The sequence below is a fragment of the Pristis pectinata genome, chromosome 4 (assembly GCF_009764475.1).
Source record: "Pristis pectinata isolate sPriPec2 chromosome 4, sPriPec2.1.pri, whole genome shotgun sequence".
Lineage (NCBI taxonomy): Eukaryota > Metazoa > Chordata > Chondrichthyes > Rhinopristiformes > Pristidae > Pristis > Pristis pectinata.
In genome coordinates this window covers 61,817,282-61,845,094 of record NC_067408.1, presented here as the reverse complement: position 1 = coordinate 61,845,094, position 27,813 = coordinate 61,817,282, and the positions used below count along the sequence as shown (strand labels likewise).

Below are 27,813 nucleotides of genomic sequence, written 5' to 3'. Positions count from 1 at the left end.
GGTGATTTTCTCTGGAGCATTGAAGGGAGATCTGATAGAAGTTTGTAAAGTTATGAGAGGCATAGATAAAGTAGACAGCTGGTATCTTTTTCCCAGGTTAGAAATGTCAAGTACTGGAGGACATGCATTTAAGGAGAGAGGGAATGTTTAAAGGAGATGTGCAGGGCAAGTTTTTTACACGGAAAGTGTTAGGTGCCTGGAATGAGTGGTTCTATAACCACCCCAATTCACCAGGACCCTTGTGCCCTGTATTCTCCACACTAGTTCTACCCCTTTACCTCCCACCTTTATTTTATCCTATACCCCCAGTTTTCTTCTCTTCCTCTTCAGTACCTGAGACATTTCTTCTACTGCTTTACATTCAGCAGGTCATGCTGAGGTCTTTATCAGATAAGAAATCCCTTTTTGCCTGAGATTCTATTAGCCTGACCTCCCCACCAGGTCACCAATTTTTACAGATACACCATAGTAAGTATCCTATCCAGATGCATCATGGCTTGGTATGGCAACTGCTCTGCCCGAAACCGCAGGAAACTGCAGAGAGTTGTGGACATAGCTCAGCACATCATGAAAACCAGCCTCCACTCCATGGACTCTGTCTACACTTCCCACCTAGAAAAAGCAGCCAGCATAATCTAAGACCCCTCCCACCCCAGTTATTCTCTCTTCTCCCCTCTCCCATCAGGCAGAAGATACAAAAGCCTGAGAACACAACCACCAGACTCAAGGACAGCTTCTATCCTGCTGTACCCAGACTCTTGAATGGACCTCCCATATGCTAAAAGGTGAACTCTTGATCTCCCAATGATCTCCCTTGATCTACCTCGTCATGGCCCTTGCACTTAGTTGTCTACCTGCACTGCACTTACTCTGTAATTTCAATTTGCAGATGCGCTTTATAAATGGGTCTTTATGAAGCAGGTGAAATCTTGATTTGAGCAATAAAAGATCACACTGTCTAAATCAAGCTTCGAACCATGCTCCCAAAAGATTACCCTTTAAACAGTGGCTATGAGGAAGCTCAATTTAAAACTTTCTCTGTAATTGTAACTGCACTTTTTCCTTTTACTACCTCAGTGTACTTGTGTATGAAATGATCTGACTGGATGGCAGGCACACAAAAGCTTTTCACTGTATCTCGGTACATGTGACAATAATAAACCATTATCAATAAACTAGTAACTCGGTGGGTATGCTGTGTGGTTTTGCCAATCAGCTCCCATCAGATACTGTACATGTACCCCACTGGATGTCAATGCAGCAGTTCAGAGATTGGAACTTGTGACTATGGTCACTGGGTTTATCGAGAGTGGCGTGAAGACTGTAATCTCCTGACTCATGGGTTACATTTGGTTTGGTCTCTCTTGGAGACACTAATAACTCTCCAGTGGAGTTCAATGGCCACATAGATGAAGAAACCTCCAGAGTTGTTATAGCTCCTTTTGTAGAAGTTACATTGGGGCACACAGTGGCACAGCAGTTACAGCTTCACACAAAAGCTGATAGAAGTGTGAAGAGCTATCTGTATGGAGTTTATATATTCCCTTTGTAACTGCGTGGGTTACCCCTGAATGCTCCTGGTTCCTCCAAAATCTCATTGACATGCTAGTTGGTAGGCTAATTGCCATTTGCGCAGGTGAGTGGTAGAATCTGGGGACAGTTGATGGGAATAGGCCACAGGGAACATTAGTGGGGAAGTAGTATTGCTCTGCCAGCTGGCACAATCTTGATGGTATTGGTTTATTATTGTCATATGTACCGAGATATAGTGAAAAGCTTTTGTTTGCGTGCCATCCAGACAGATCATTCCGTACATAATTACATCAAGGTAGTAAAAAGAAAACAGAGTGCAGAATATAGTGTTACATTTACAGACAAAGTGCAGTGCAGGTAAGAAAATAAAGTGCAAGGGCCACGATGGGGTAGACTGGGAGATCAAAAGTTCATCTTTTTGCGTTTGAGAGATCCCTTCAAGAGTCTGATAACAGTGGGACAGAAGCTGTCCTTGAGTCTGATGGGATGAACTGCCTCCGATATTGTAAAGAAATAAATGACTTTTCTAAAATTACCTTCTACCAGAAATATTAATCAAGTGGTTATATTGAAAGTAGCTCAAGATATGAATCTCAGACTAGGTATGAAGATATGTATAAGATATGAATCTAGGTCCTCCCCAGCATACAAACTCCCAACATATGGACAGTCTGGTGGGACGGATTTGCCGGCAGCTGAGGGCCTGCAGGCATCTTCTGCTATGTGGGAACTTGGTTTGTGGCCGCATTTCCGATTTGCAAACTGTCCGGGTTCACTGCTGTAACCTGGGGGGGACCTTATCTCTGAATGGCTGCTTGCAGAAACCATGCAGTAGAGTGTACACTGCTCTGGAAACGACCCCAAGAAGCAAAACAAATACAATCTAAGATGAACTATGATGAGTAAATCAGAGTCACTGGTAAACTTGGCCATTTTTATTCTACATGTCATTTCTCTGCGCACTGATAGAACTGAATCAACATTGTGGGTTTAGTCAGAAGACACTGCTGGAAGGCATGGCAACTGGACGCTTATTATCTGTGGCTGAGCTGATTGATCTTCTGCAGCCCCTCGCGGTTGTTGATGGTCTTGTGTACGGTGATGAGGAACGGGAAGGCTGACGGAAGCTCCACTCGGCTGCTGAGCTTCTGGTGTCCCCAGTGCAAACACTGCAGCTTATCCGCCAGGTCCTTCCGCCCGGCCCGTTCCAGAGCCACCAGCAGCTGTTTCGTTTTGTTCTCTTGGCTCTTTGACTTTTCATACCTGAAACAATTTTGCAGAAATACAAGATTTTAAATGGACCAGAGTCCTTTCAGCAGAGGTAATAGCTGGTGGAGCTGTTGCCTCACAACTCCAGGCACCCATGTTCAACCCTGATTTCAGATGCGGACTGTGTGGAGTTTGCATGTTCTCCCTGTGACCGGTTGAATTTCCCTCAGGTGCTCCGGTTTCCTCCCACATCCCAAAGACATGTGGGTTGATGGGTTAACATAAAATATAGAACACAGAACAAAACAGTACAGCACTGGAACAGGCCCTTCAGCCCATGATGTTGTGCCGAACTAATTAAGCTAATGATGCCTAATTAAACTAATCCCCTTTCTGCCTGCATGTGGTCCATATCCCTCCATTCTCTGCATATTCATGTGGCTATCTAAGAGCCTCTTAAATGCCTCTATCATATCTGCCTCTGTCACCACTCCAGGCAGTGCATTCCAGGCACCCACCACTCTCTAATACTAGAGGGAATGCATTTAAGGTGGAGGGGGGAGGTTCAAAGGGGATGTGCGGGGCAGGTTTTTTACACAGAGAGTGGTAGGTCCCTGGAATGCACTGCCAGGGGTGGTAGTGGAGGTAGATACGAGGCGTTTAAGAGGCTCTTTGATAGGCACATGACTGTGCAGAGAAATGGCAGGATATTGGACATTGTGAAGGCAGAAGGGATTAGTTTAGTTAGGTGTTTAATTATTAGTTTAATTAGTTTGGCACAACATCATGGGCCGAAGGGCCTGTTCCTGGGCTGTACTGTTCTATGTTCTACATAATGTTTAAAAAAACTTGCCCCGCACATCTCCTTTAAACTTTCCCCTCTCACTTTAAATGCCTGCCCTCTAGTATTAGACATTTCAACCTTAGGAAAAATATATCGGCTGTCTACCTTATCTATGCCTCTCATAATCTTATAAACTTCTATCAGGTCTCCCCTCAGCCTCTGCTGCTCCAGAGAAAACAACCCAAGTCTGTCCAACCTCTCCTTATAGCACACACCCTCTAATCCAGGCAGTATCCTGGTAAACCTCTTCTGCACCCTCTCCAAAGCCTCCACATCCTTCCGATAATGGGGTGACCGGAATTGAATGCAATGCTCCAGAAGTGGCCTAACCAGAGTTTTATAAAACTGCAACCTAACTTCTGGTTATGGTCATAGGTTAATTGGCACAATGAGTTCTCTCTATACTATACCTCAGAGCTCTCCCTTAAGTCCCATTTACCCCCTTGGTTTCCCTGTAACTTATTGGCTGCCCATCAACTTCTCCCTAATTCTCTTACCTCCTACCTACATACTAGGGGCAATTTACAGTGGATAATTAACCTGCCAACCAGCACACCTTTGGGATGTGGGAGGAAACCAGAGCACCCAGAAGAAACCCATATTGTCACAGAGAGAATGTGCAAACTCTATATAGACAGAACCGGAGGTCAAGGTTGAGCTGTGCAGCAGCAGAACTAACTGCTGTGCCTCTGTGCTGACTTGCATCACTGTTTGATAACAGTGCTACAGTTTTTTTGTCTGTCACAACCACTACACATCCAGTGGCTCACCTTTGGGAGATCGGGCCTGTTGACTGCAGGCTTGGAGAACTGTACACAAGGCCAGAATACTAAATGGGTCAGGCATTGTGTTAAGTGCTAACCAGAAAACAGTAAGAGTTAATAAGTGAGATATATCTTGAAACTATTGATGAAACCTTTGACTCACCAGCTTTCCAACATTTTCTTTGCTTGCACGTATTTCTGCATGGAGGCTGCTTGAAACCGGCCAATCTCTGCTCTGGTGAAGCCCAGCTCAAAAGCCACGATGGTCCATTGAAAGCCCAGGTCTTTGGCGAGTTCTTGGATAAACTTCAGGTTGATTACAGCATCCTTGGGGCAGAACAACAGCTCTCCATAATCAACATTCACAAGGTGCCAGTTTCAGATTGGCAAGGCTTTGTAAAGCAGAACCACAGATGGATAGGGAAAACGTAGAGGGAAATGTCAAGCAAGAGGTTATTGTTAGCTGAGATATGGAATTAAATGCAAGAGGGTTAGGACAGAGACCAATGGAAACTTGGGGCAGCATACTGTTGCAGCTAGTATTTAATATTATTTTATGTTTATTTAAGTTTATGTTAACATGTTTGTCATGTTATTAATGTACTGTGCTGCTGCTGCAAAAAGTTAATTTTCATGGCATTTATAATGTACGCCCATGATAGTGAACTTGAACATGATTTTCCTACCTCACAGCTCCAGTGAACCAGGTTCAATTCCGACCTCAGCTTCTGCCGTGTGGAGTTTTGCACATTCTCTCTGTAACCTCCTGGGTTTCCCCCGGGTGCTCTGGTTTCCTTCCACATTCCAAAGGTGTGGGGGTTGGTAGCTTAATTGGGATTGTAAATTGCCTCCAGTGTGTAAATGAAGTGGTAGAATCTGGGGGGAGTTGTTGGGAATGTGGGGAAATAAAACGGGATTAGTGTAGGGTTAGTGTAAATGGGTAGTTGATGGTTGGCACAGATGTAGTGGGCTGAAGGGCCTGTCTCTGTCCTGTATGTGTCTATGAACTCTTGAGGCTGTGAGCTGTGGATTATGATGGATCCACCAGCAGAGTTAGTGAACAAAGGAACATTAATGAAACCAATGAGAGATGGATGCAGAAAGGAGTTTGTGACTTCCCCTCACTCTGCTTAATATTTACTAATTGTCCAAGGGACAGGAAACAAAGTTAATGGTGAACTGCTGTGTCTTGGGCTAAAGGAAGTATGCAGTGGTATTCCCCAGGATTTGGTTCTAAACCCCTGTCATTTTTGTTATATATTAATTACTTGGACAGGGATATACAACATAAAAGGTCAAGGTCTGCAGATGACATGAAGTGACGAACTATGGTAAATACTGACACTTCAGGAGGACAGACTGGTAAAATGGTGGTAGGAGAAACTACTACATTCTTTTGTCTAACTTCTCACTCTCTAACTGCTCCCATTTGCTCAATCTTAGGGTTTTACCCGATCAGAGACATTCACCTTCCTCCACCTTCCCTGCAGCTTCTTTTGTCTCCTTCCCAATTCTGACGTAAGGTCTTTGATCTTGAAACATTAACTCTGTTTCTCTTTCCACAGATGTGGCCTGACCTGCTGAGTATTTCCAGCGTTTTCTGATTTTATTTTAGATTTCCAGCGTCTGACAATATTTTGATTTTCATGTAACAATCACAGATTATGAGTAATTTTTGTATTCCTTCACAGTTTCACCAGAAGGCTAAAGCATTGTTGACAGTACTACATAGAGGGATATGTAGCTGTCAGAGAGCTGTTCCTATCAGTAGGTCACTCTGAGGCTGGGGCGGGGGGGGGGGGGGGCAGATTTAAAATTTTGGCTATGAGATATGAAGGGTATGTGAAGAGAAAAGCTTCTTAATGCAGGATGCAGTGATGGACTAGAATTCACAGCCTGTAACAGCATTGGAAACAAGGTCAATCAGGACCTTCACGAGGGAATAGGATGGGCATTGGGGGAGGATGATTTGGTAATTGGTTTATTATTGTCACATGTACCGAGATACAGTGAAAAGATTTTGTTTGTGTGCCTTCCAGACAGATCATTCCATACATCAGTACATTGAGGTAGTACAAAGGGAAAACAAAACAGAATGCAGAATATAGTGTTACAGTTACAGAGAAATTGCATTGCAGGTAGACAAATAAAGTGTAAGGGCCACAACAAGGTAGACTGAGAGATCAAGGGTTCATCTTTATTGTACTGAGATCCGGTCAAGTTTGCTAACAGCAGGATAGAAGCTGTCCTTGAGCCTGGTGGTATGTGTTCTCAAGCTTTTGTATCTTCTGCCCAATGGGAAAAGGGAGAAGAGAAAATGACTGGGGTGGCAGGGGTCTTTGATTATGTTGGCTGCTTTCCTGAGGCAGTGAGAAGTGTAGACAAAGTCCATGGAGGGAAGGCTGGTTTGCTTTTACAACTCTCTGCAATTTCTTGCGGTCTTGGGCAGAGCAGTTGCCATACCAAGCTGTGATACATCTGCATAGGATATTTTCTATGGTGCATCTGTAAAAAAATTCAGGGTTGTTGGGAGGGAGAAGGGGAATGGCACTCACAGGATTGCTCCTACTAAAGTTAGCGTAGATGTGATAGGCCAAATGGTCTCCTTCTGAGCTGTAACTCTTCTATGATTGCAGAAAATAGATCAGGTGTATAATCAGAGTCTTTTCCCAAGGGTAGGAGAATCTAAAACTAGAGGGCATAGTTTTAAGGTGAGAGGGGAAAGATTCAAAGAGGACCTAAGGGGCAAGTTTTTTACACAGAGTGTGGTGGAGCTGCCAGAGGAGATAGTAAAGGTGGGTACAATTACAATGTTTAAAAGACATTTGGACAGGTACATGGATAGGAAAGGTTTAGAAGGATATGGGGCAAATGTAGGCAAATGGGGCCAGCTCAAGTAGGCAGCTTGTTCAGCATGGATGAGTTGGGCCGAAGGGCCTATTTCCATGCTGTATAACTCTATGACTGAAACATGTTTAGTACAACCAACTGGTAATTTTGCTTAGTCAGGTTTACTTGCCTCCTGAGTTTTGTTAGCCATGGGAATCTGTAACAAGATATCACACTTCCCTGGGATCCTTGTTATTGTTGGTCCTGATGAATATTAAGATAAGAGCACATGTTACAACTACAAAACAATCAACCACACATTTCTACTTTAATTTACCATAAGATAAAACACAAAGATTAAGCAACATACCCTATTTGCCTGGACTGATATCTTGAGGACTAATTCAGAAATACTTGAAAATCAGGGACAAACTGACTGTTGCTATGCTGTAACTAAAACATAACCATCCTGACCAGTTTATTGACCACGAGTTAAAAATTAAGTAAGTCGTTATACTTTACAAAGCAGTTAACCTTGGATAGTTGTAGAATGCAGTTGTACAAATCAATTGTATATTATGCCATAGAGTCATAGAGTTATACAGCACTGAGATAGCCCTTCAGCCCAACTCACCCTTGCTGGCTAAGATGCCTACCTGAGCTAGTTCCATTTGCCAGCATTTGGCCCATATCCCTCCAAAACTTTCTTATCCATGTACCTGTCCAAATGTCTTTTAAACATTGTAATTGTACCTAATTTGACCACTTCCTCTGGCAGCTCGTTCCATATACCCACCACTCTCTGTGTGAAAAACTTGCCCCTCAGGTCCCTCTTAAATCTTTCCCCTCTCACCTTAGATCTATGCCTTCTAGTTTTAGACTCCCATATGCTGAGAAAAAGACTGTGGCCATCCACCTTATCTATGCCCCTCATGATTTTATAAACCTCTAAGAGGTCACCTCTCAGCCTCCTTCGTTCCAGGGAAAACAGTTCCAGCCTATCTAGTCTCTCCTTATAATTAAGCCATCCATTCTTGGTAACATCCTTGTGAACTTTTTCTCACCCTTTCCAGCTTAATGACTCCTTTGTATAGTATGGTGACCAGAAATGCGCACAGTACTCCAGGTGTGGTCTCACCAACATCTTGTACAGCTGTAACATGATGTCCCAACTCTCATACTCAATGCCCTGACCGATGAATGCAAACATGCTAACTGCCTTCTTCGCCACCCTTTCTAACTGTGACTATCCTATCCATGCCCCTCATAATTTTATAAACCTCTATAAGGTCACCCCTTAGCCTCCTCTGATCCAGTGAGAATAAACCAAGCCTATCCATTCTCTCCTTATAACTACAGCCCTCCATTCCAGGCAACATCCTGGTGAAGCTCTTCTGCACTCTCCCTAATGTTTCCACATCCTTTCTGTCATGTGGTGACCAGAACATAATGTACACAATGCTCTAAGTGCAGACTAACCAATGGTTAGCAAGGCTCATATTCCGAAGGACTTTGTCCTTGAATTATTTCTTTCAACTGCTGGTACTCTGGGATCCAAGAGTCTTTACTTGCCACATGGTAACGTCTCTAATGTCTTCTCCAGCTCCTGAAGTTGGATCATTCCCTGGATCTCTTCATTGTTACATCACCTACTTCCACATTGCCTGTCGGGGTATCCGTACTGCATGACTTCATGTTTCCTTCTTGGGCTCTTCCTTTTGTGACCCCTGTATTGCCCGCCACCCTGTTCTGTTTGATGAAAGATCCTTTGTAGCACTTTTGCCGATGGTAGTGCTTTCCTGTCCACTGTTCCCCAGCCTTTTGCCTCCCAAAAAGAGAAAGTGGTAGAGGCCACTACAATTGCATTTAAAGGACATTTGGACAGGTACATGGATAGGAAAGGTTAGAGGGATATGGACCAAGTGTAGGCAAATGGGACTAGCTCAAGTCAAGTCAAGTTTATTGTCATTGCACAAGTATGGTGAGGTACAGGTACAATGAAAAACTTGCTTGCAGGGGGCATCACAAGCACATAGGTACAAACAACACACAGAATATAAATTATACATAAGTTATACATAAATTATACAAGACAGTGAAGAAAGAGAGAAAAAAAGACAGTGCAAAAACAAGACTTGGTGCAAAAAACAAAGACACAATCAGAGACAAATCCATCGAAGTGCAAGAGGTGGTCCCTAAGTGTTCCATTGCTGAGATAGGGTTAGGGTTCTGCAGGTTGGTTCAAGAACCTGATAGTTGTAGAAAATTAGTCTTTCCTAAACCTGATGGTGTAGGACTTCAGGCCTCTGTACCGTCTGCCTGACAGTAGCAGGGAGAAGGGGACATGACCTGGATGGTGGGGATCCTTGATGATAGATGCTACCTTTTTGAGGTAGTGCCTCATGTAGATGCTGTCAATGGTGGGGAGGGCTGTGCCCATGAAGAACTGGCTGTGTCCACTACCCTCTGCAGCCTCTTGCGGTCCTCTGTGTTGGTTGGCATGAACAAGGGCCTGTTTCCGTGCTGCATGACTCCATGACTCTAAAAAGGTCTATGTTCCATTACGCTGTTACAAACATACATATTGTCAAAATATACCTCAACCGCTGGGGGCAAAAGTTTCTGAGTTCACCATTACACCTGCCAGCTCCGCTCCCAGGGAGTTAAGTCGGGTGGATCATTTATGAGGTGTTTCTCCTACCACTGCTCCTTTCCCGGTACACCCACACCCCATCATTCATCTGCTGTTTTCCACAAACAAGGACCCGTCTCTGTATGTCCCTCTTCAACTTCTCTGGCTCACAATCCTTGTTCTTTCCCTTCTTTACCTCCTTTTGGTATTTTGAAAGAACCCTCCAATTCTCTAGCTAGGGGAAGGTTTGCCTTGGTAAATAAGATCAGCTGACCAGCAAGGCCCTGATTTGGTCTTTGCTGCCACATTAGCCCTTAGCTGCGGTGGAAGAGTCCACCTTCACTTGTCGGGTCTGCTCGGTTCTCCTTAACCTTAAGTTGTCCAACTTGTCCAAGCTGGTTGGATGTGGCTACTGTTAAAATAGTTGTAGGACCGGTTCCTATAATGTATGAGAAACCTTTTTGTACTTATGTATTTTTTATGAATAACAACCAAAAATGAAAGGAGAGAATTTGCCACTTATTGAAGGAATTATTCCAAAGGGTGATTGAGTCAGGTGTAAAGGTTAACCTGGGAAAGGCTCAAATACTGAGATCTCAAGTGGCCCAAAAGAAGTTTTTTTTTCACCAGTGTCATTAATCTGACAGGGAAACGCCTATGCGCTTCTGGCACAAAGGCGTTTCCCTGCTGGATTAATGACACTGATGAAAAAAAACAGTGATGAGTCATCAGTAGCGATCTCCAGTAGGATGGTTGTCAGGGTCCTGGCCTTGCAGCAGTGGGGATGTGCTCAGACCCTTGGATTTCTTCACTGCCTGTCTACATTCTTCCCTCATTCCCACAGATCTTCCTTCTTTAGAAAGTGGAATAAAATTCTCATGAAAATTTCAATTATAATGGCAACAGTACACTACTAACCCTAGAAAGGACCTCAGAGACTTTACATCTGGGAGTAAGGACAATGCTGGTATCATATTTCCCCTGCCCTCCTCTACCTCTCTTTTTACAGTGGTTACAATTCCTAAATAGGCCGCTTGAGATCTCAGTATTTGAGCCTTTCCCAGGTTAACCTTTACACCTGATTCAATCACCCTTTGGAATAATTCTTCCAGGTGGCAATACTAGGTGGCAATTCTCTTCCTTTTTTGGTTGTTATTCATTAAAAATATATAAGTATAAAATATTCATTAAAATGCATTAAAAATATAAAGTACAAAAAACACGGTGCATGACTCTGTTTACATTCGTAATGTCATTCAGTCTATACATTCACAGTGTTATTGCTTCTAATCATTGGTAATGTTACAAACCAGCAACAAAAGAAACACACTGAGTCATGATTCAGTGTTAAAAACTACGTTATCAATCACTACTTATGATAATAAGAAAAATAAAAGTAAAAATGTTAGTATGTTTGAAGTAAAAATGTTAAACCTTGAACATTAACCCCAAAAACTAAACTCTTTGTGTGTGTGTGGCAAAGTCCCAAACTCCAAGTCCAAGAATCTTAAAGTTCAGTTCAGCAAGTCATAAGGTGAAACATGAGCAAAGGCTTCTTCAACAACCACTGTTGTCTGAAGATAAGACGTAGATGTAGAGAACATAGAGAGAGTAATTACAAAATCCAAATGTTCCACGATGGAACCCAAATGACACCTCAGTGTTTACTCGGTAGTGACTTCCTCACCCCGAAAAGCATCCGTATTGTGGCCGTCCACACAAATACCTGTTTCCCTCTACAGGTCAGCAACAAAGTGAACTCCACTGGATTACTCCCAATTTCCATACGTGGATTTTAGTAACAGACACAGTTATTGTTTCGCATCCATCAATAGAGAAAACTAGCAGGCTGATGTCTCTCTCCCTTTTCTCTCTCTCTCTCCTCTGACTGACTTCTTCAACAACGTCATTACGTCCTTTACCTTCTGTTGACGTAGGCACGCCGCACACACACACCACTATGTTCTATCGAGTCCGTAACAGTAGTGTATGGACATTCTATGTACAGAGCACCATTGACACTCATGTGGCTTCCTGGGATGATACAAACTTCAAGTGTCTTTGTGCTTGTTCTGGTGGTGAGGCATTCTGGTGGTGAGGCATTCTGCCAGATGATTTGGAAAGTCTGCTCAGGGAACCACCCCACAGGACCCATTGTGTCTTTGTCCCGCAATGTCTGCAGGACATTCCAAGCTTTCAGGTTGTGAAAGTAATCACAAATACATTGAACCTTAGGGAATTCCTGGAGGCATTCTGCCAGTTTTTGATGGAAAACAGAGGCACTATCATGTAAATCCCTTGGGGAGTCCTGGCAATAGTTGCCCCTTAAGAAAGGGCAAACCAAAATTGAAATGTCATTCAGAGGAATGGGCCACAACCCATTGCCACCAAGTTAAGAACAACTACTTCCCTTCAACCATTCACTTCTTGAACCAACCTGCACAACCCTAATCACTACCTCCGTTTACCAACTCTATAACACTTTGCACTACATTGGATTTTTTTGTTCTAATTGTGTTCTTTCTTGTAAAAATTGTGCATAATTTATGTTTATGTTTTTCTTGTGAACACCACTTATCAGATGCTATGTACCTGTGATGCTGCTACAAGTAAGCTTTTCATTGCACCTGTGCATACACGTACTTGTGCACATGACAATAAACTCAACTTTGACTTTAGTAGAGTGAACCACTTGGTATGCAGGAACTGCTCCATGAAAATCTCAGAGCCGTTAGGTACTGTTGGAGCACTGAGAGGTGTTATCTTGTTTAACCCTCAGTAACCAATGTCAGGATTCACTGAGTTTCTTAACTGTTCTAAGTTGGTGAATTATTAATGGAAGTAATTAGTCTCAATATCCCCTGCTGTAACAAGCTTTGGGTAACCTTTTCAATGTCTCCTTCTGTCTCTGATGGAATGAATATTGTTCCATGACAGATTGAGTCCTCAGACATCACTTCTCCTTCCATTTTCCATAGTCATGTTAGTGTGTGGTGAATGCTCCTTTCCAACACTTCAACCCTGTCATGATAGTCATAATGGTCATTGATAGTATCCAGATGCTGCGATAGTGAAGCCAGGATTCAGAAGTGCTCACTACATTGGGTTTCCCCCATAAATCTGTGCATTGCTGATGTAATTGGTATTGGTTTATTATTGTCACATGCACTCAAGTACAGTAGAAAGCTCATGCCATACATAAAAGTACATTGAGGTAGTACAAAAAGAAAACAGAATGCAGAATAAAGTGTTACAGTTACAGAGAAAGTGCAGTGCAGGTAGACAAATAAAGTGAAAGGGCCATAACGAGGTAGACAGGGAGATCAAGAGTTTAGCTTTTAGCGTATGAGAGGTCTGTTCAAGAGTCTGATAACAGTGGGATAGAAGCTGTCCTTAAGCTTGGCGGTTTGTGCTCTCAAGCTTCTGTATTTTCTGTCCAAGAGGGAGAGGAGAGAAAAGAGAGGGGTGGGAGGGGTCCTTGATTATGTTGGCTGCTTTCCGAAGGCAGTGGGAAGTGTAACCGGAATGAATGGAGGGGAGGCTGGTGATGCTGCAACTAACTACATTAAAGCTAGTCCCTGATGGTGCGTAACATTAATCCAAGTTTTCCTTTCTTTCAGAGTACTATTAAACAGATGATTAAACACACAGGTGTCAAACTGAAAATTAAGGTGACAGTCAACTTTCCTGTTATTTGAAATCCAGTAAATCCACTAAATAATATAGTATCTGCAGTTGGGATCTGAGGGGATCCGCTTAAGTAACGTCCTATACCCTCCTGTGTTCCATGGAGCGGCCTCCTACTCTATGTGAGACCCCAGGTTGCCCATAAGGATGCCAACTACACACGCACACTGCAAGGCCGCACTCTGGTGACTGTCTCCCTTTGATGCTCCCAACACTGCAGGAGTTACTGACGCAATGTGGGGAGGCTCATTAGATCCCATAGCAGGATGCCTGAATCCACCCTCTAGTGCTCACCAGTCACAAGGTAATGAAGATAAAAGAAAAATCTCCAGATGCTTGACAGCACCTACCACCAGGCTCAAGCACAGCTTCTATCCCACTGTTATCAGACTCTTGAACAGACCTCTCAGATTCTAAAGGATGAACTCTAGATCCCCTAACCTAACTTGTCGTGGCCCTTGTACTTTATTTGTCTACCTGTACTGCACCTTCTCTGTAACAGTAACACTATATGTGGCATTCTGCTTCCTTTTTACTACCTCAATGTACTCGTGTATGGCCTGATCCTGTCTGCTTGGCATGCAAACAAAAGCTTTTCACTGTATCTCGGTACAAATACCAATATTTGAAAACAAAATGAAAAATGCTGGGAAACTCAGCAGGTCGGGCAGCATCTGTGGAGAGAGAAACAGTTCACATTTCAGGTCTGGGAGCCGTCATCAGAACTGGGAAAGAGAGAAACAAGTTAGCATAGGTTGCATAAGAGGTGGGAAAGGGCAATGGATGGAATAAAAGGATCAGGTGAAATAATGTGACAGTTAAAGGGTAATAAAGCTCTCTGTTATCTGTGTAATGTGTTGCTAATATTGTGAAGTGAGTATAACATTGTATAGTCTGGTCTAGCAGGACATGCCCAGCAGGTCAGACTACACAAATGAATGAAAAAGGGATGACAGGCGAAAGTGGCCAGTCCTAACACAAACAGAAAGAAAGAGGGAGTTATCTAAAGTTGGAGAATTCGATATCAGGTCTGGAAGGCTGCAATGTGCCCAAACAGAAAGCAAGGTGCTTTTCATCAAGCTGGTCCAACCAAACACTCCTGTTCCTTTGTATGAGGAGTTGGGGGACCCAGTGCCTGTGTCCACATTGGGCGCCCTCCCACTGTAGATGGCATTGATACAGTCCATTTTGTCCTCTGTTTTCTTTCTTAGCCTCAGGCTCTAATCATACATCTGCCCCATATGATTTTGATCTTCTGGGTTGTACTGGTCACTGGCACTATGACTCTCCTCTTTGGAATGAGCTGTCAATGTTCTGACTCACCCCTTTTCCCAAATTGGACCCTAAACTCCATTGCTCAGCCACAGTCTATCAGCAAAGACAGCTAGCTGTTCATTAGGACAATGTCAACACTGTAAACCTGCTGCTGGAACTCGGTGGGTTACTCCAGTGAAACCCAGAATCGTATTCTTCATTTCCTGCTTTTTTATAAATTTCGAATATACATAATGTTCAAGTCAACATTTTCAAAAGAAGTAATAAATAAAAGTAAGACGGCAGATGCTGGAATGTGGAGGAAAAAACAAACTGCAGGAGGAACTCAGTGCGTCAATCTAGATGGAGGGTCTCGACTCAAAACGTCAACTGTCCATTTTGTGGAGGATGCTGCCTGAGCTCCCCTAAGGGTTCCCATTATCACCTCCTTTATTTATCAAATTCCAACACTGGTAGCCCTTTGTGTTACTGTTTATCTCCCTCCAGCAACTGTCTCCGACCTTCACCCTCCCCTCTCCCCACTTGCTCCGTCTGCCTCTCAATATTTATTTCCTCTCTATCTTTGTCTGCCTCCATCTGTCATTCATCTGCCACTAACTCCCAACTCCACCCCTCCACCTGGCACAACCTGCCTGTCATCTTACACCCCTCCTCTGTCCACCACCAATCAACTCGGACTCCTGTCTCACTTTCCCTCTCCTTTTTTACTGGCTATCTCACCTCTCCACTCAGTCCTGATGCAGGGTTTTGACCTGAAACGTCAATAATTCCTTCTCCTCCTCCCCCTCCCCGCCCCACCCACCCACCCACCCACACACCCACACACACACACACAGACGCTCCTCGACCCACTGAGTTCCTCCTGCAGATTGTTTGTTGCTCTTTCATTGTTGTGTTGCTATGAAGCCTGTCTGAAGGTTCAGACATGTGGGTTCGGCCTTCGTAAGTTGTTCTAAATTCAGCTTCCTTCTCAAGCTTACTGAGACTGTACTCAACCTTTTCTGCTTGTGCCTGGAATTGACTCATATGTTTTCTTTGTGATGAGAGTGCTGTTTTGGCTCTATTTATTTTCTTGACACTCCTTTTATTTACTCTTTAATTCCAGTCTCACTTGCTCAACTCCTGCCAGCATTCCTCTGACTGCCTCTTTAACCCTTGAATCTCTTTCCTTGCCTGTTTCGGCTTCTTCTGGTGTTCGTCCGGTTCTCTCAAACACAATCTTTATTAATCTTTATTAATTTACACACACCCTACCTTGCTGAGACTTTGCATCCTTCCTATGCTGAGCCTGAGGGATTCCTGACACGCATCATGTTTTAAAGAGTAATTTTTGTTTACGGAAATATTTTTACGTTGACCATCGATCTCCCATGTTGTCACTTCACTGCTTCCCGTTCTATATGTTCCCTGTTGTTAATAAGGGTTTACCAGTAATTTTTTATCACCTTTGATTATACTTGGGATTCTCCCCTTAGTAGAGCTCACCCAGAGCTCACTCATTCTGTTACCAAAATCTTGGTACTTAAACAATGATGTTGGGAAAGGGACAAGCGATGAGGACAATAATATTAATTCAAAGAACGGCAGAGAGGCAAAAACATACAACCTTACCTCAACACCAAGTACTGGTGTTGGTTAATCAGGGTGAACTAACAACTTGCACTGATTTCCAAGCTCAGGGTCCTGTCTCTTGTAGTCCCACGTCTGCACTACTGAACCACTTAAGACTCCCGTTTATATTCGCTTTTTGGTTCTTTGTTCAATGAAGCTTGCAGGCTCTTTGTTCACACCCTAGCAGTTGTCTCTGTGTACCAGTCTGACATTCCGTAGTTATCTCTGCTGTTAAATCTTTTGGTAATATTTAGATCAGATCAGATTAGTTTATTGTCATATACACCAGGATGCAATGAAATTACTTGCTCGTGTGAAGCTCACAGAACAAACAGTAGACATGATTAAAATAAATAGTGATGAGAGTAAAACAGAATGGTGCAAAGATACTAATGCAATCTGAAGTTCCTAATTAGTTAAAACAAGGTTAAGATGGCATTCATTCCTGTCCTGCTTGACTAACAAAGTTTGCACACAATTCAAAATAAGGTACATTCTCATGGGCTTAGCTGGTTCCTAAACTTAGAGTCATGGAGTCACATAGCATGGCAACAGGCCCTTCAGCCCAACTGGTCTTTGCAAACCAAGATGCGCATCCAAGCTAGTCCCATTTGCCAGCATTTGGCCCATAACCTTGTTAACCTTTCTTATCCATGTATCTATCCAACCGTCTTTTAAAAGTTGTTAGAAGGGCCCTGAGTTGCCACAAAGTATGGAGGATAGGGCATTTAGGACTGAAATGAGGAGAAATTTCTTTACCCAAAGTGTGGTGAACCTGCAGGATACTCCACCTCAGAAAGCAGTTGAGGCCAAATCATTAAATATATCCAAGAAGGAGATGGATACAGATAAGGGATATGAGGAGAAAACAGAAAGAGGGATCAGCCATGATGTGCTGTATGGTGGAGGGCCCAATGGCCTACTTCTATTTTGTCAAGTCTATGGTGAAGTTTAATCTCTGAGGTTGAGCCAGTGGCATCAGCACCAAATGGCGCCCACCGCAGTACCGGGGGAACACCTACATTTTTTCCCTAAGTCATCAACATGGCAGGTTTTAGAGCACAGTGTGGCAGAGACTGTACCAACATTCACCTACATGCACTCCATCAGCAGTCTGGTATTCTTATCATGCATTTGGAAGATGCAACAGCAAACACTCACAAGATTGATTTCTAGAATATATAGGGGTACAGTGGTTTGTCCTATGAGGATGGATTGAAAATGATTGGCCTACATCCAGTGAGGTTTAGCTGGTCTCATGCAAGATACCAGGAAGGGTTGACAGAATATAACCCAAGAAGCTGTTGCCTCAGGCAGGAGAGTCTAGAAGTCACATTCCCAGGATAATGGCTGGAATATTTAAGGCCAAAACGAAGTGAAGTTTTGTACTTTTCTACTTCAGCAGACAATGAACTCTTGGCTGAAATTGATGCCACGGTGCCCGTCTCGTTAATGTTGCTGTAAGTACAGCAAGTTCTCATTACTTATGAGGGATGGGGCTAACCAGGGGTGCGGGATAGCTTTAAGACAAACTGAAACATACACACACTCCGGGCTTTGGCTCAACCCACGTTCCTGACACTGACCCTCGCTGCACACCCAGACCGGACTCCCGGTACAAACATACCCACGTTCTTGACCCCAGTGTTCCCATCCCAGCCCCACACAATGTTTCAAGGTCCTACCAAGTGGAGCACCCACATTCACTGCAGATACAGATACAGAGGGTATAGGAGGATATGGATCAGACAGCAAAGTGGGGAAGGCACGGGGTCAGACATGGCTTTATGATGGAGCACTCGCCACAGACGTACACCCCACTCCGCCTTCCCTAGGACCAATGTACCACGGGCTGCTAGTACCCAGGGAACTTTCATTCATAATTCCGTGCTAAGAAGCCACGTTGGCCACGCGATGACGTCATCAACGTGTTGGAGATGCGCGCGCGCCCGCCCGCCAGTCGGAGATGCCCAGTGACGTCACCAGGAACCCGCCCTTTCGATTGGGCGGCGACTGCGCTCGGCCGGTACCCGGCGAGGAGCGGGCGGTCGGTGAGTATCAGTGCGCCCACCCTGACGTGGCGGCCGCCGCCGGGAATGGAGGGAGTGGCGGGGCTGAAACCCGCTGCTATCGCCTCCGCCTCCTCCTCCTCGGTCCGGCCTCTCGTTCCCGGGCTTCGGCCACGGTCCCGCTGGCCTGACGCCAGGTGCCTGGGACTGCGCACAGGTTGCGGAGGGGAGATGGTGAGGGGGCCGGGCAAAGGTAAACAGCTTGTGCCTCCGGTGCAGCTCGCTGTCCGCCCACCTCCCGCCAGAACGGCGCTCGACGGCAAAGTTGCCGTCAGACCGAGTGCACGGAGTGTGCAGCTCACCGTGGGCTGAAATTGGTTGTGTGTATTTTAGGGGAATCTCAATAAATGTGCATGGAATGAGATGCTTGGTTGGATCATAACTGCAGTAAATTGGTAATTGGTTTATGTCACATTGGCCACATGAAAAGCTTTTCTTATGTATGCAATGACCTGTCTGGATAGAATGCATAAGTACATCGAGGTAATACAAAAAGGAAAGCAGAATACTGAGTTATAGTTACAGAAAAAGTGCAGTGCAGGTAGCCAAATAAAGTGTAAGGGTCATGACGAGGTAGATTGAGAGATCAAGATTTCATCTTTATCATATCAGAGATCCGTTCAAGAGTTTGATAACAGCGGGATAGAAGCTGTCCTTGAGCCTGGTGGTACCTGTTCTCAAGTTCATATCTTCTGCCTGATGGCCGGGGGAGAAGAGAGAGTGACTGGGGTGGGCGGTGTTCTAATTGTGCTGGCTGCTATCCCGAGGCAACAGGAAGTGTAGACGGAGTCAATGGAGGGGAGGCTGGTTTTCCTGATGGAGTCAGTGTAACTACATGGCTGTAGCTCCCCCACTCTTTCTAGCAACTTGGGGAGTTCTTATTTACCAGTTCCAAGGGGAACTGCTTCAACAGCAGTTGCAAATTTGAGTTTTTGTCTAGTTATACAAAGCTTGTGCTGGGGTAAGTCACAGAGTCCAGTTCCACGGTGGTGGAGCCTCTACATGGTGTGAGAGCTGGGAGTTTTGAGTGAATGTAGTGCAGTGGGGAGAGGAGACACAAGAGACTGCATGTGCTGCAACCTAGAATCTGGAAAAACAGCTTGAAAGAGAGGGAGAGATTGAGAGCTGAAAATAGGGATAAAGGATTTGGGGAATAAGACACACAGGTAAAAGATGTTGAAAAGTCAAGGTATGATATTACAAGGAGGCAATGAGATGCTTGGCTGGCTTTCAGTCAGGACAAGGGAAGGAGTTAGTTGATGGGTTGCTGGTGAGTATTTTTGTTTTTAAGCTATGTATACATGTGTACAGTGAGTTAATCTATTAAATAGAAGAGTGCATTCCCAACCCATGGAATGCACATTCTATGCTATGTGACAACTCCAGGTTGCACCCTGTAAAGAAGTTCTGTCAGAGGAGTTTGAGCTTTGGAGCTTCAGCAACAGCTGGTAGTTCTGTAGCCCATCTGTGTATCATTGAAAGCATGTTTCAGTAGATGGTCTTCTGCAGTTCAAGAGTGAAGGAAGGGAAAGACTTGGTTCCAGGATGGTATGTTGCTTCTCTGGTGTCAGGGCCAAGGATATCCCTGAGTGCTGTAGAACATACTTGAGGTGGAGAGTGAGGAGTTGGAGGACCAATAAAACTGAGGCCCTGTGGGCAGATTTTAAGGAGATAGTGAAATGATTAAGAAGCAGGTAATAATTTCCAGATTACTCTTGGTTTCATGCACCATTTGGTACAGAAATAGGAGGATAGTGCAGACAAATGCATGGCTGGAGACATGGTGCAAGAGGTGGCTTTAGATTCTTGGTGCATTATCGATTTTTTATTATTTATTCACAGGATGCAAGTATTTATTGTTCACCCCTGGTTGCCACTAAACAACAGAGATAATTAAGCGTTAACTAGATTAGAGTGGATGAGATGTGTACAGGCCAGATGGGATGGAGCTCAACAGGGTTGGAACCAATGTCCTTGTGGACTAGTTTATTTGTGCTTTTAGGAGGGTTTAAATTAGCTTGCAAGTGAAAGGGAAGCAGAGCAAGGATTCAGAAAACAGATCTGGAAATAAAGGCAGAAAATTATTGAGTGTTTTGAAGCCACAACAAACAAAGGTTGGAAAAAGACAAAAGAGTCTGTCTGTGCTTAATTGTATATAATTGTAGATTAAGATGAAGGCACATATATGAGCAAGTATGATATTTTGGCTCAACCTGAAATGGATTAAAAAGGGGAAGAATGTTAGCTTAATGTTCCTGTTTACTGGGTTATCAGATGAGATGGAGAGGGGGGATTAAAAACAACGGATTATGAGATATCAACTAAAGAAACGTTCACAGCAGTGTGAACTGTGATACGTTAGAAAGCCATCAACCATAGAACCATACAGCACAAAACAGGCCCTTCGGCCCACCATGTTGTGCCGTCCATCAGACCACCCCCACACTACCTAACCCCTTCCTCCCGCATATCCCCCCATCCCACACTCCTCCATATGCCTATCCAACAAGCTCTTGATCCTGTCCAATGTATCTGCCTCCACCACCACCCCAGGCAGTGCATTCCATGCACCAACCACTCTCTGGGTGACAAATCTCCCCGTGACATCTCCCCTGAACCTCCCACCCATAACCTTAAAGCAATGCCCTCTCGTCTTGAGCATTGGTGCCCTGGGAAGGAGGTGCTGACTGTCTACTCTATCTATTCCTCTCAGTATTTTATATACCTCTATCGTGTCTCCTCTCATCCTCCTCCTTTCCAGTGAATAAAGCCCAGTGAAATGAGGCTATATGGCTTGGAGTAATGGGCAAAGAAGTGGTGATCAAACTGATGGGAGTGTACTATAGTTTTCTGGATAATCTGAGGGAAATAGAAGAGCACGTTTGTGGTCGAATTTCTCTCAAGTGAAAAATCATGAGGGCAATCGTGGGAGGGGCTACAATTTCCCATGATAATCAGTAAGTAGGATAATCAGTTAGATAATCAAAAGTAGGAATTTCTGAATTGTTTTTTGGACCCTCTGGTGAATCAAATAATTAGGGCTCCCGATGTGATATATTAGTCTTAGTAGTTAATAGGAGGGCTCTGGCGAGAGGATATTTTGACAAATTAAAGAGAAAAGGCTATCCTACAACATTGTAGAGTAGCAAAGTTCATTACAACAAGAAAATTATGGAAGAGACAGCAAGCAAATATACGAGTACATCTCCAATTTGAGTCAGAGTAGGAAAAATGATAAGGAAACTATGAATCATGCAGCATTTGTAATGAGATGAACAAATTAAAGGCACAAATGGATACAGTCTATTAACCGTTACAGAAAAGTAATTGCAGGGAGACCAATATCAGAAATTATATATTCAAGGATACTTCTCTTTTAGAAGAGAGAGCCAAATGGAAGAGTAGGCAGAGCCCTAAAATGTATGGGATAGAGTCATTAGAGAGAATGGATATTAGCATAGAAAATCAGAGTACCATCCGTTTGTGTGAAGAAAGGAACAGTAAAGGGCAGGAGAATTGGTGCGCAATGTCTTTTGAGCCCCCACAGTGGTGGATTGAGAGGGCATTTGTATAAATCAGGAAATTAGAGGTATATATCTGTCTTGCAGACTGGGAAGAAACAAATTAGCTGTAATAACATGGAGAATGAATTTGTGGTATATGATGTGTTTTTCTAAATCAGTATATTGAGGGACTAATGGATTAATTGGCAATTTTAGATCTAGTGATGTGCAATGCGAAAGGGTAGTTAAGGGGCCTTTAGGGGAAGAGTGATCACAATATGATAGAATATTTAAAGTGACTTCGCTGAATCTGAAACTACAGTGTAAGAATCTGAAAGCCAACTATGAAGCTGTGAGTTTGGTTTGTTGGTCTCTTACAGACAGGAGCAATTATATAGAGGAATAAGGAAATGGCAAAGAAAATAAATATTTAATGTCTGTATTGGTGAATGAAAAGACGAAAAAACCTTCTGGAAACAGGAGAGACGATGAATGAGGAGCTGAAAAAAAAACACTATTTAAAAAAGATACTGAAGAAGTTATTGGGACTGGAAGCCAGTCCATCCAAGGTTTCGAAAGAGGTAGTGATGGAGAAAGGATGGTTGTCATTTTCCTAAAGTTTGTAGATTCTCAAATGGTTCCCACAGATTGGGAGACAGAAACTAACTCCACTATTCAAGAAAGGAGTAAGAAAGAATACAGACTACAGACAGATTAGCCTGATGTCAGTAGTTGGGCCAATGCTAGAATCTATTATTAAGGAAGTAGTACAGGGCATTTAGAAAATAGTGACAAGGTTGGGCAGAGTCAATATGGATTTATGATTACAGATGAGTATTTTGAGATTGTAATTAGCAGAGTAGATGAGAGGGAACTAGAGGATGTGCTGTGTTTAGACCACAGAAGTGATTATTAAACAAAATTAGAGCACACGGGATTGAAGGTAATATACTATGCATTGAGTATTTATTAATGGATGGTAAACAAAAATAGAATTAGATTTTTGGGTTGGGAGACTTTCACAACCGGGATACCACAGGGATTGGAGTCAGGTTACCAGTATGCCGATGATTTGAAAGAAGGGATTAAGGGGAATAAATCCAGGTTTGCTGATGACAAAGCTATGTGGCATATATGAGTTGTGAGGAGGATTCACAGAGGCTTCGGGGGAATATAGATATGATTGGTGAACAGGTTAGGACACTGTAGATGGAATCACAAGATCACAAGACAAAGGAGCAGAAGTAGGCCATTCAGCCCATCGAGTCTGCTTCATGAGCTAAACTAAAACTATTCCTATCTCGCCCCAATTTCCGGCCTCATCCCCATATCCCTTGATACCTTGACTAATTAGATACCTATCTATCTCCTCCTTAAATGCCCCCAATGATAGGACCTCCACAGCTGTACGTGGTAAAGAATTCCATAATTTCACTACCCTTTGGCTAAAGAAATTTCTCCTCATTTCTGTTTTAAAACAGTACCCTCTAATTCTAAGACTGTGCCCTCTAGTCCTGGACTCACCCCCCAAGGGAAACAGCTTAACCACATCTACTCTGTCCAGTTCTTTCAACATTCTAAATGTTTCTATGAGGTTCCCTCTCATTCTTCTGTATTCCAGTGAGTACAGTCCAAGAGCTGACAAATGGTCTTCATATGTAAGCCCTTTCATTCTGGGAATCATCCTCGTGAATCTCCTCTGAACCCTCTCCAACATCAGTACATCCTTCCTAAGATATGGGGCCCGAAACTGCACACAGTATTCCAAATGAGGCCTCACCAGTGCTCCATAGAGCCTCATCAACACTTCCCTACTTTTGTACACTATACCTCTCGAAATGAATGCCAACATAGCATTCGCTTTCTTTACCACCGATCCGACCTGGTGGTTAACCTTTAGGGTATCCTGCACAAGGACCCCCAAGTCCCTTTGTACTTCTGTACTTTGAATTTTCTCCCCATCTAGATAATAATCTGCCCGTTTATTTCTTCCAAAGTGTACAACTGCACATTTCTCAACATTGAATCTCATCTGCCATTCCCTTGCCCATTCTCCTAAACTATCTAGGTCTCTCTGCAACCTTCCTGTTTCTTCAATACTCTCTACTCCTCCACCTATCTTGGTGTTGTCTGCAAACTTAGCCACAAAACCATTTACTCCATCATCCAAATCATTAATGTACAAAGTGAAAAGAAGCAGCCCCAACACTGACCCCTGCGGAACACCACTGGTAACCGGTAGCCAACCAGAACAGGATCCTTTTATTCCCACCCTTTGCTTTCTGCCTACCAGCCAATGCTCCACCCATTCCAATATCCTACCTGTAATTCCATGACCTCTCATCTTATTAATCAGCCTGTTGTGTGGCACCTTGTCGAAGGCCTTTTGAAAGTCCGAATACACAACATCCACAGCCTCTCCCTTATCGACCCTATCTGTGATTTCCTCAAAAAAACTCCAATAGGTTTGTCAGGCAGGATCTTCCCTTCACGAAACCATGCTGGCTTGGACCTATCTTGCCTTGCACCTCTAGGTATTCCATAACCTCATCCTTGAGGATCAATTCCAATAACTTTCCCACCACCGATGTCAGACTAATAGGTCTGACATTTCCATTATGCTGCCTCCCACCCATCTTATACAGCAGAACTACATTTGCGACCTTCCAGTCCTCTGGAACCATGCCGGAGTCTATCAATTCCTGGAAAATTATCACCAGTGCCTCTTCAATCTCTGAAGCCACCTCCTTCAGAACCCGGGGGTGCACCTCATCTGGTCCGGGAGACTTATCTGTCTTTAGTCCATTTAGCTTCCCAAGCACCTTCTCTCTAGTAATCTTAACTGAATTCACTTCTATCCCCTGAGACCCCTGACTATCCGGTATACTGCTGATGTCCTCCACAATGAAGACTGATGCAAAATACTCCATTTAGTTCCTCTGCCATCTTTGTTATCCATTATAATCTCTCCTGCACCGTGTTCAATTGGTCCTATATCAACCCGTGTCTCTCTTTTACTCTTCATATATTTAAAGAAACTCTTGGTATCTTTTTGAATGTTGTCTGCCAATTTCCTTTCATAATTCATCATTTCTTTCCTAATGACCTTCTTAGTTTCTTTCTGTAAGTTTTTAAAAGTTTCCCAGTCTTCTGTTTTCCCACTAATTTTTGCTTCCTTGTATGCTCTCCCTTTTGCTTTTATTTTAGCCTTCACCTCTCTCGTTATCCACATTTGTGCCATTTTTCCATTCATAACCTTTTTTCTTGGAATATATCTATCCTGCATTTTCCTTATTTCTTGTAGGAATTCCATTCATTTCTGCTCTGCCGTCCCTCCAACTAGCTTACTTTTCCAATCAGTTTGGGCCAGTTCCTCTCCCATGCCACTGTAATTTCCTTTGTTCCACTGAAATATTGACACATCTGATATCAGCTTCTCCTTTCCAAATTTGAAACTGAACTCGATCATATTGTGATCAGTAGTTCCTAATGGTTCCTTTACCTTTAGTTCCCTAATCACCTCTGGTTCGTTACCCAGCACCCAATCCAAAACAGCTGATCCCCTGGTGGGCTCATCAGCAAGTTGCTCCAAAAAGCCATCCCGTAGACATTCCACAAACTCACTCTCCTGAGATCCACTGCTTTCCTGGCTTTCTCAATCCACCTTCATGTTAAAATCCCCCATAATTATCTTGACGTTGTCTCTCTGACATGCTTTTTCTATTTCTAACTGTAATTTATAGTCCACATCCCGGCTACTGTTAGGGGGCCTATATATCACTGCTATTATTGTCCTTTTACCCTTGCCATTTCTTAGCTCCACCCATAAGGATTCCACTTCTGACACTATGTCCCTCCTCTCTATTGATTTCATTATCATTGCTAACCATCAGGGCCACACCACCCCCTCTGCCTACCTGCCTATCTTTCCGATACACTGTGTACCCCTGGACATTTAGTTCTCACTCACAGCCTTCCTTAAGCCATGACTCGGTGATTGCCACAATGTCATTTTTTTGATCTGTTGCAGTGCCACTAGGTCATCCACCTTATTTCTAATGCTACGTGCATTTAAATATAGTACATTTAGACCAGTATCTGCTGCCGATTTTGCTGTATTTCTATTGTTCAGCAAATTATCCTGTCTTTTCACCTGCCTGTCCTTCTTTCCATCTTCACTGCACACTGTCTTGGACTTGCTCCTATATACCTCTTCCTCTATCCTAACATCCTGGTTTCTTTCCCCCTGCCAAATTAGTTTAAACCCTCCCCAACAGCTATATTAAACATTCCCGCCAGGATATTGGACCCCTTGGAGTTCAGGTGTAACCCATCCTTTGTGAATAGGTCATACCTCTCCCAGAAAAGGTCCCAATGATCCAAGAATCTGAAGCCCTGCCCCCTGAACCAGTCTCTCAGCCACGCATTCATCTGCCAGATCGTTGTATTCTTACTGTCGTTAGTGTGGCACAGGTAGTAATCCTGAGATTACTACCCTGGAGGTCCTGCTTCTCAACCTTCTTCCTAGCTCCTTGTAATCTTCCTTCAGGACCTCCTCTCTTTTTCTACCTGTCATTGGTACCTACGTGTACCAAGACTTCTGGCTGATCACCCTCTCCCCTCAGAATGTTCTGGACCCGGTCCGAGACATCCTGTACCCTGGCACCAGGGAGGCAACACACCATCCGGGTATTGTTGTCAGGTTCACAGAATCTCTTATCTGTTCCCCTCACTATTAGAATCCCCAATGACCACTGCACTTCTTTCCTGCTGGACCATGGCACCAGGCATGGTGCCAAACTCCTGTTTGCCATGGTCTTCCTCTGTCGGGTCATCCTCTCCAACGGAATCTAAAATGAGATACGGATTTTTGAGGGGGACTGCCACAGAGGTACTCTCTACAAATTCTTTATAACTCCTGTCTATTTCCTCCTCACTCTCCCTAATCAGCTGAAGGTCATCGAGCTGTTGCTCCAGACTCTCAACACGTTCCTTGAGGAGTTGCATCTCAATGTACTTTGCGCAGATATAGTCCTCAGGGAGGCTGGTAGTCTCCCAGGATCCCCACATCTGGCACTCCAAACATAACACTAATCCCAGATGCATACTGCTATGGCACTGTCTAATGCAACTACAATGAATAAACTAGTAACTTACCCCCGGCTCTATAAATCTTGCCTCTTACCCATTCTTGCCAAAGCTCAACCACTCTGCACCCTCTCACTCTGCTGCCTGCTGGATATGGCAGTCTTTTTAAACTGTTTGCGCGCTACTGAGTGACATCACGCGCCTGCGTAGTCATGCCCCGCTATCCTTGAACATTATCCTCAACATAATCCACTTTTCCATGGTTGATTTTCTATCTCATTGCCACTTTTCTGCACTAATTCCATATTCCTTAATTACCTTAGTATCCAAAAATCTATTAGTCTCTACTTAGAATATACTTGGTGACTGATGGAGGAGGGCAACTTCCAAGAGTGACCTTGGTCCTTTTGGTTGGAGAATTCAAAAGATTCACTACACTTGGTGAAGTTTTCTCCTGTATCAGTCCACACAAAAGCACTTTTTTTTTTAAAGGATATTGGGGTTGGGAGGTCTTGACGTTTCGAGGATCTGGATGTCCTTCTTCGTGAATTATTGAAAGTTAGCATGCAGGCTCAACAAGCAATTAGGAGTGCAGACAGTATCTTGGCTTTTGTTGCAAGAGGATTTGAGTGCAGGTTTAGGGCTTCTTACTGCAATTATATAGGGCCCTGGTGAGACTGGACTGTGTACAAATCTGGTTCCTGTAGTTACATGATTAAGAGGGGATGCAAGGAAGGTTCACTAGCCTGATTCCTGGTGTTGGTAGATT

General features: G+C 43.7%; 2 protein-coding genes across 3 annotated transcripts in view; one reads left to right on the top strand and one right to left on the bottom strand.

Moving 5' to 3' along the window:
* Positions 1-2,467: 2,467 nt before the first annotated feature.
* wu:fc50b12 (uncharacterized protein LOC103911624 homolog) lies at positions 2,468-16,437 on the bottom strand. Of its 2 annotated transcripts, none has more exons than XM_052014818.1 (4): positions 16,385-16,437; positions 5,037-5,226; positions 4,514-4,677; positions 2,468-2,796 (listed from the first exon to the last, which is right to left on the bottom strand). In XM_052014818.1, exons 2-4 carry the CDS (start codon positions 5,151-5,153, stop codon positions 2,568-2,570), a joined length of 510 nt encoding a protein of 169 aa, XP_051870778.1. In that variant the 5' UTR covers positions 5,154-5,226; positions 16,385-16,437; the 3' UTR covers positions 2,468-2,567. The 2 variants fall into 2 exon arrangements, with proteins under 2 accessions (XP_051870778.1, XP_051870779.1); XM_052014819.1 differs by lacking the exons at positions 5,037-5,226; positions 16,385-16,437 and adding exons at positions 7,370-7,443; positions 7,550-7,581.
* A 1,932-nt stretch (positions 16,438-18,369) lies between these two features.
* The window catches only part of tmco3 (transmembrane and coiled-coil domains 3), a 47,801-nt gene continuing 38,357 nt past the window's right edge, over positions 18,370-27,813 (top strand). Inside the window, exon 1 of the mRNA XM_052013978.1 lies at positions 18,370-18,435. The gene's annotated coding sequence lies outside the window, so the exon portion shown is untranslated. The remainder of the gene's footprint in view (positions 18,436-27,813) is intronic.

Excerpts from the sequence above, each read along its gene's own strand:
- wu:fc50b12 (XM_052014818.1), bottom strand. The coding sequence starts at position 5,153 with ATGTGGAAGGAAACCAGAGCACCCGGGGGAAACCCAGGAGGTTACAGA. Across the intron at positions 4,678-5,036 it reads TGGTTCACTGGAGCTGTGAG|GATGCTGTAATCAACCTGAA; the intron begins GTAGGAAAATCA and ends TTCTGCCCCAAG. Across the intron at positions 2,797-4,513 it reads AAGAAAATGTTGGAAAGCTG|GTATGAAAAGTCAAAGAGCC; the intron begins GTGAGTCAAAGG and ends AAATTGTTTCAG.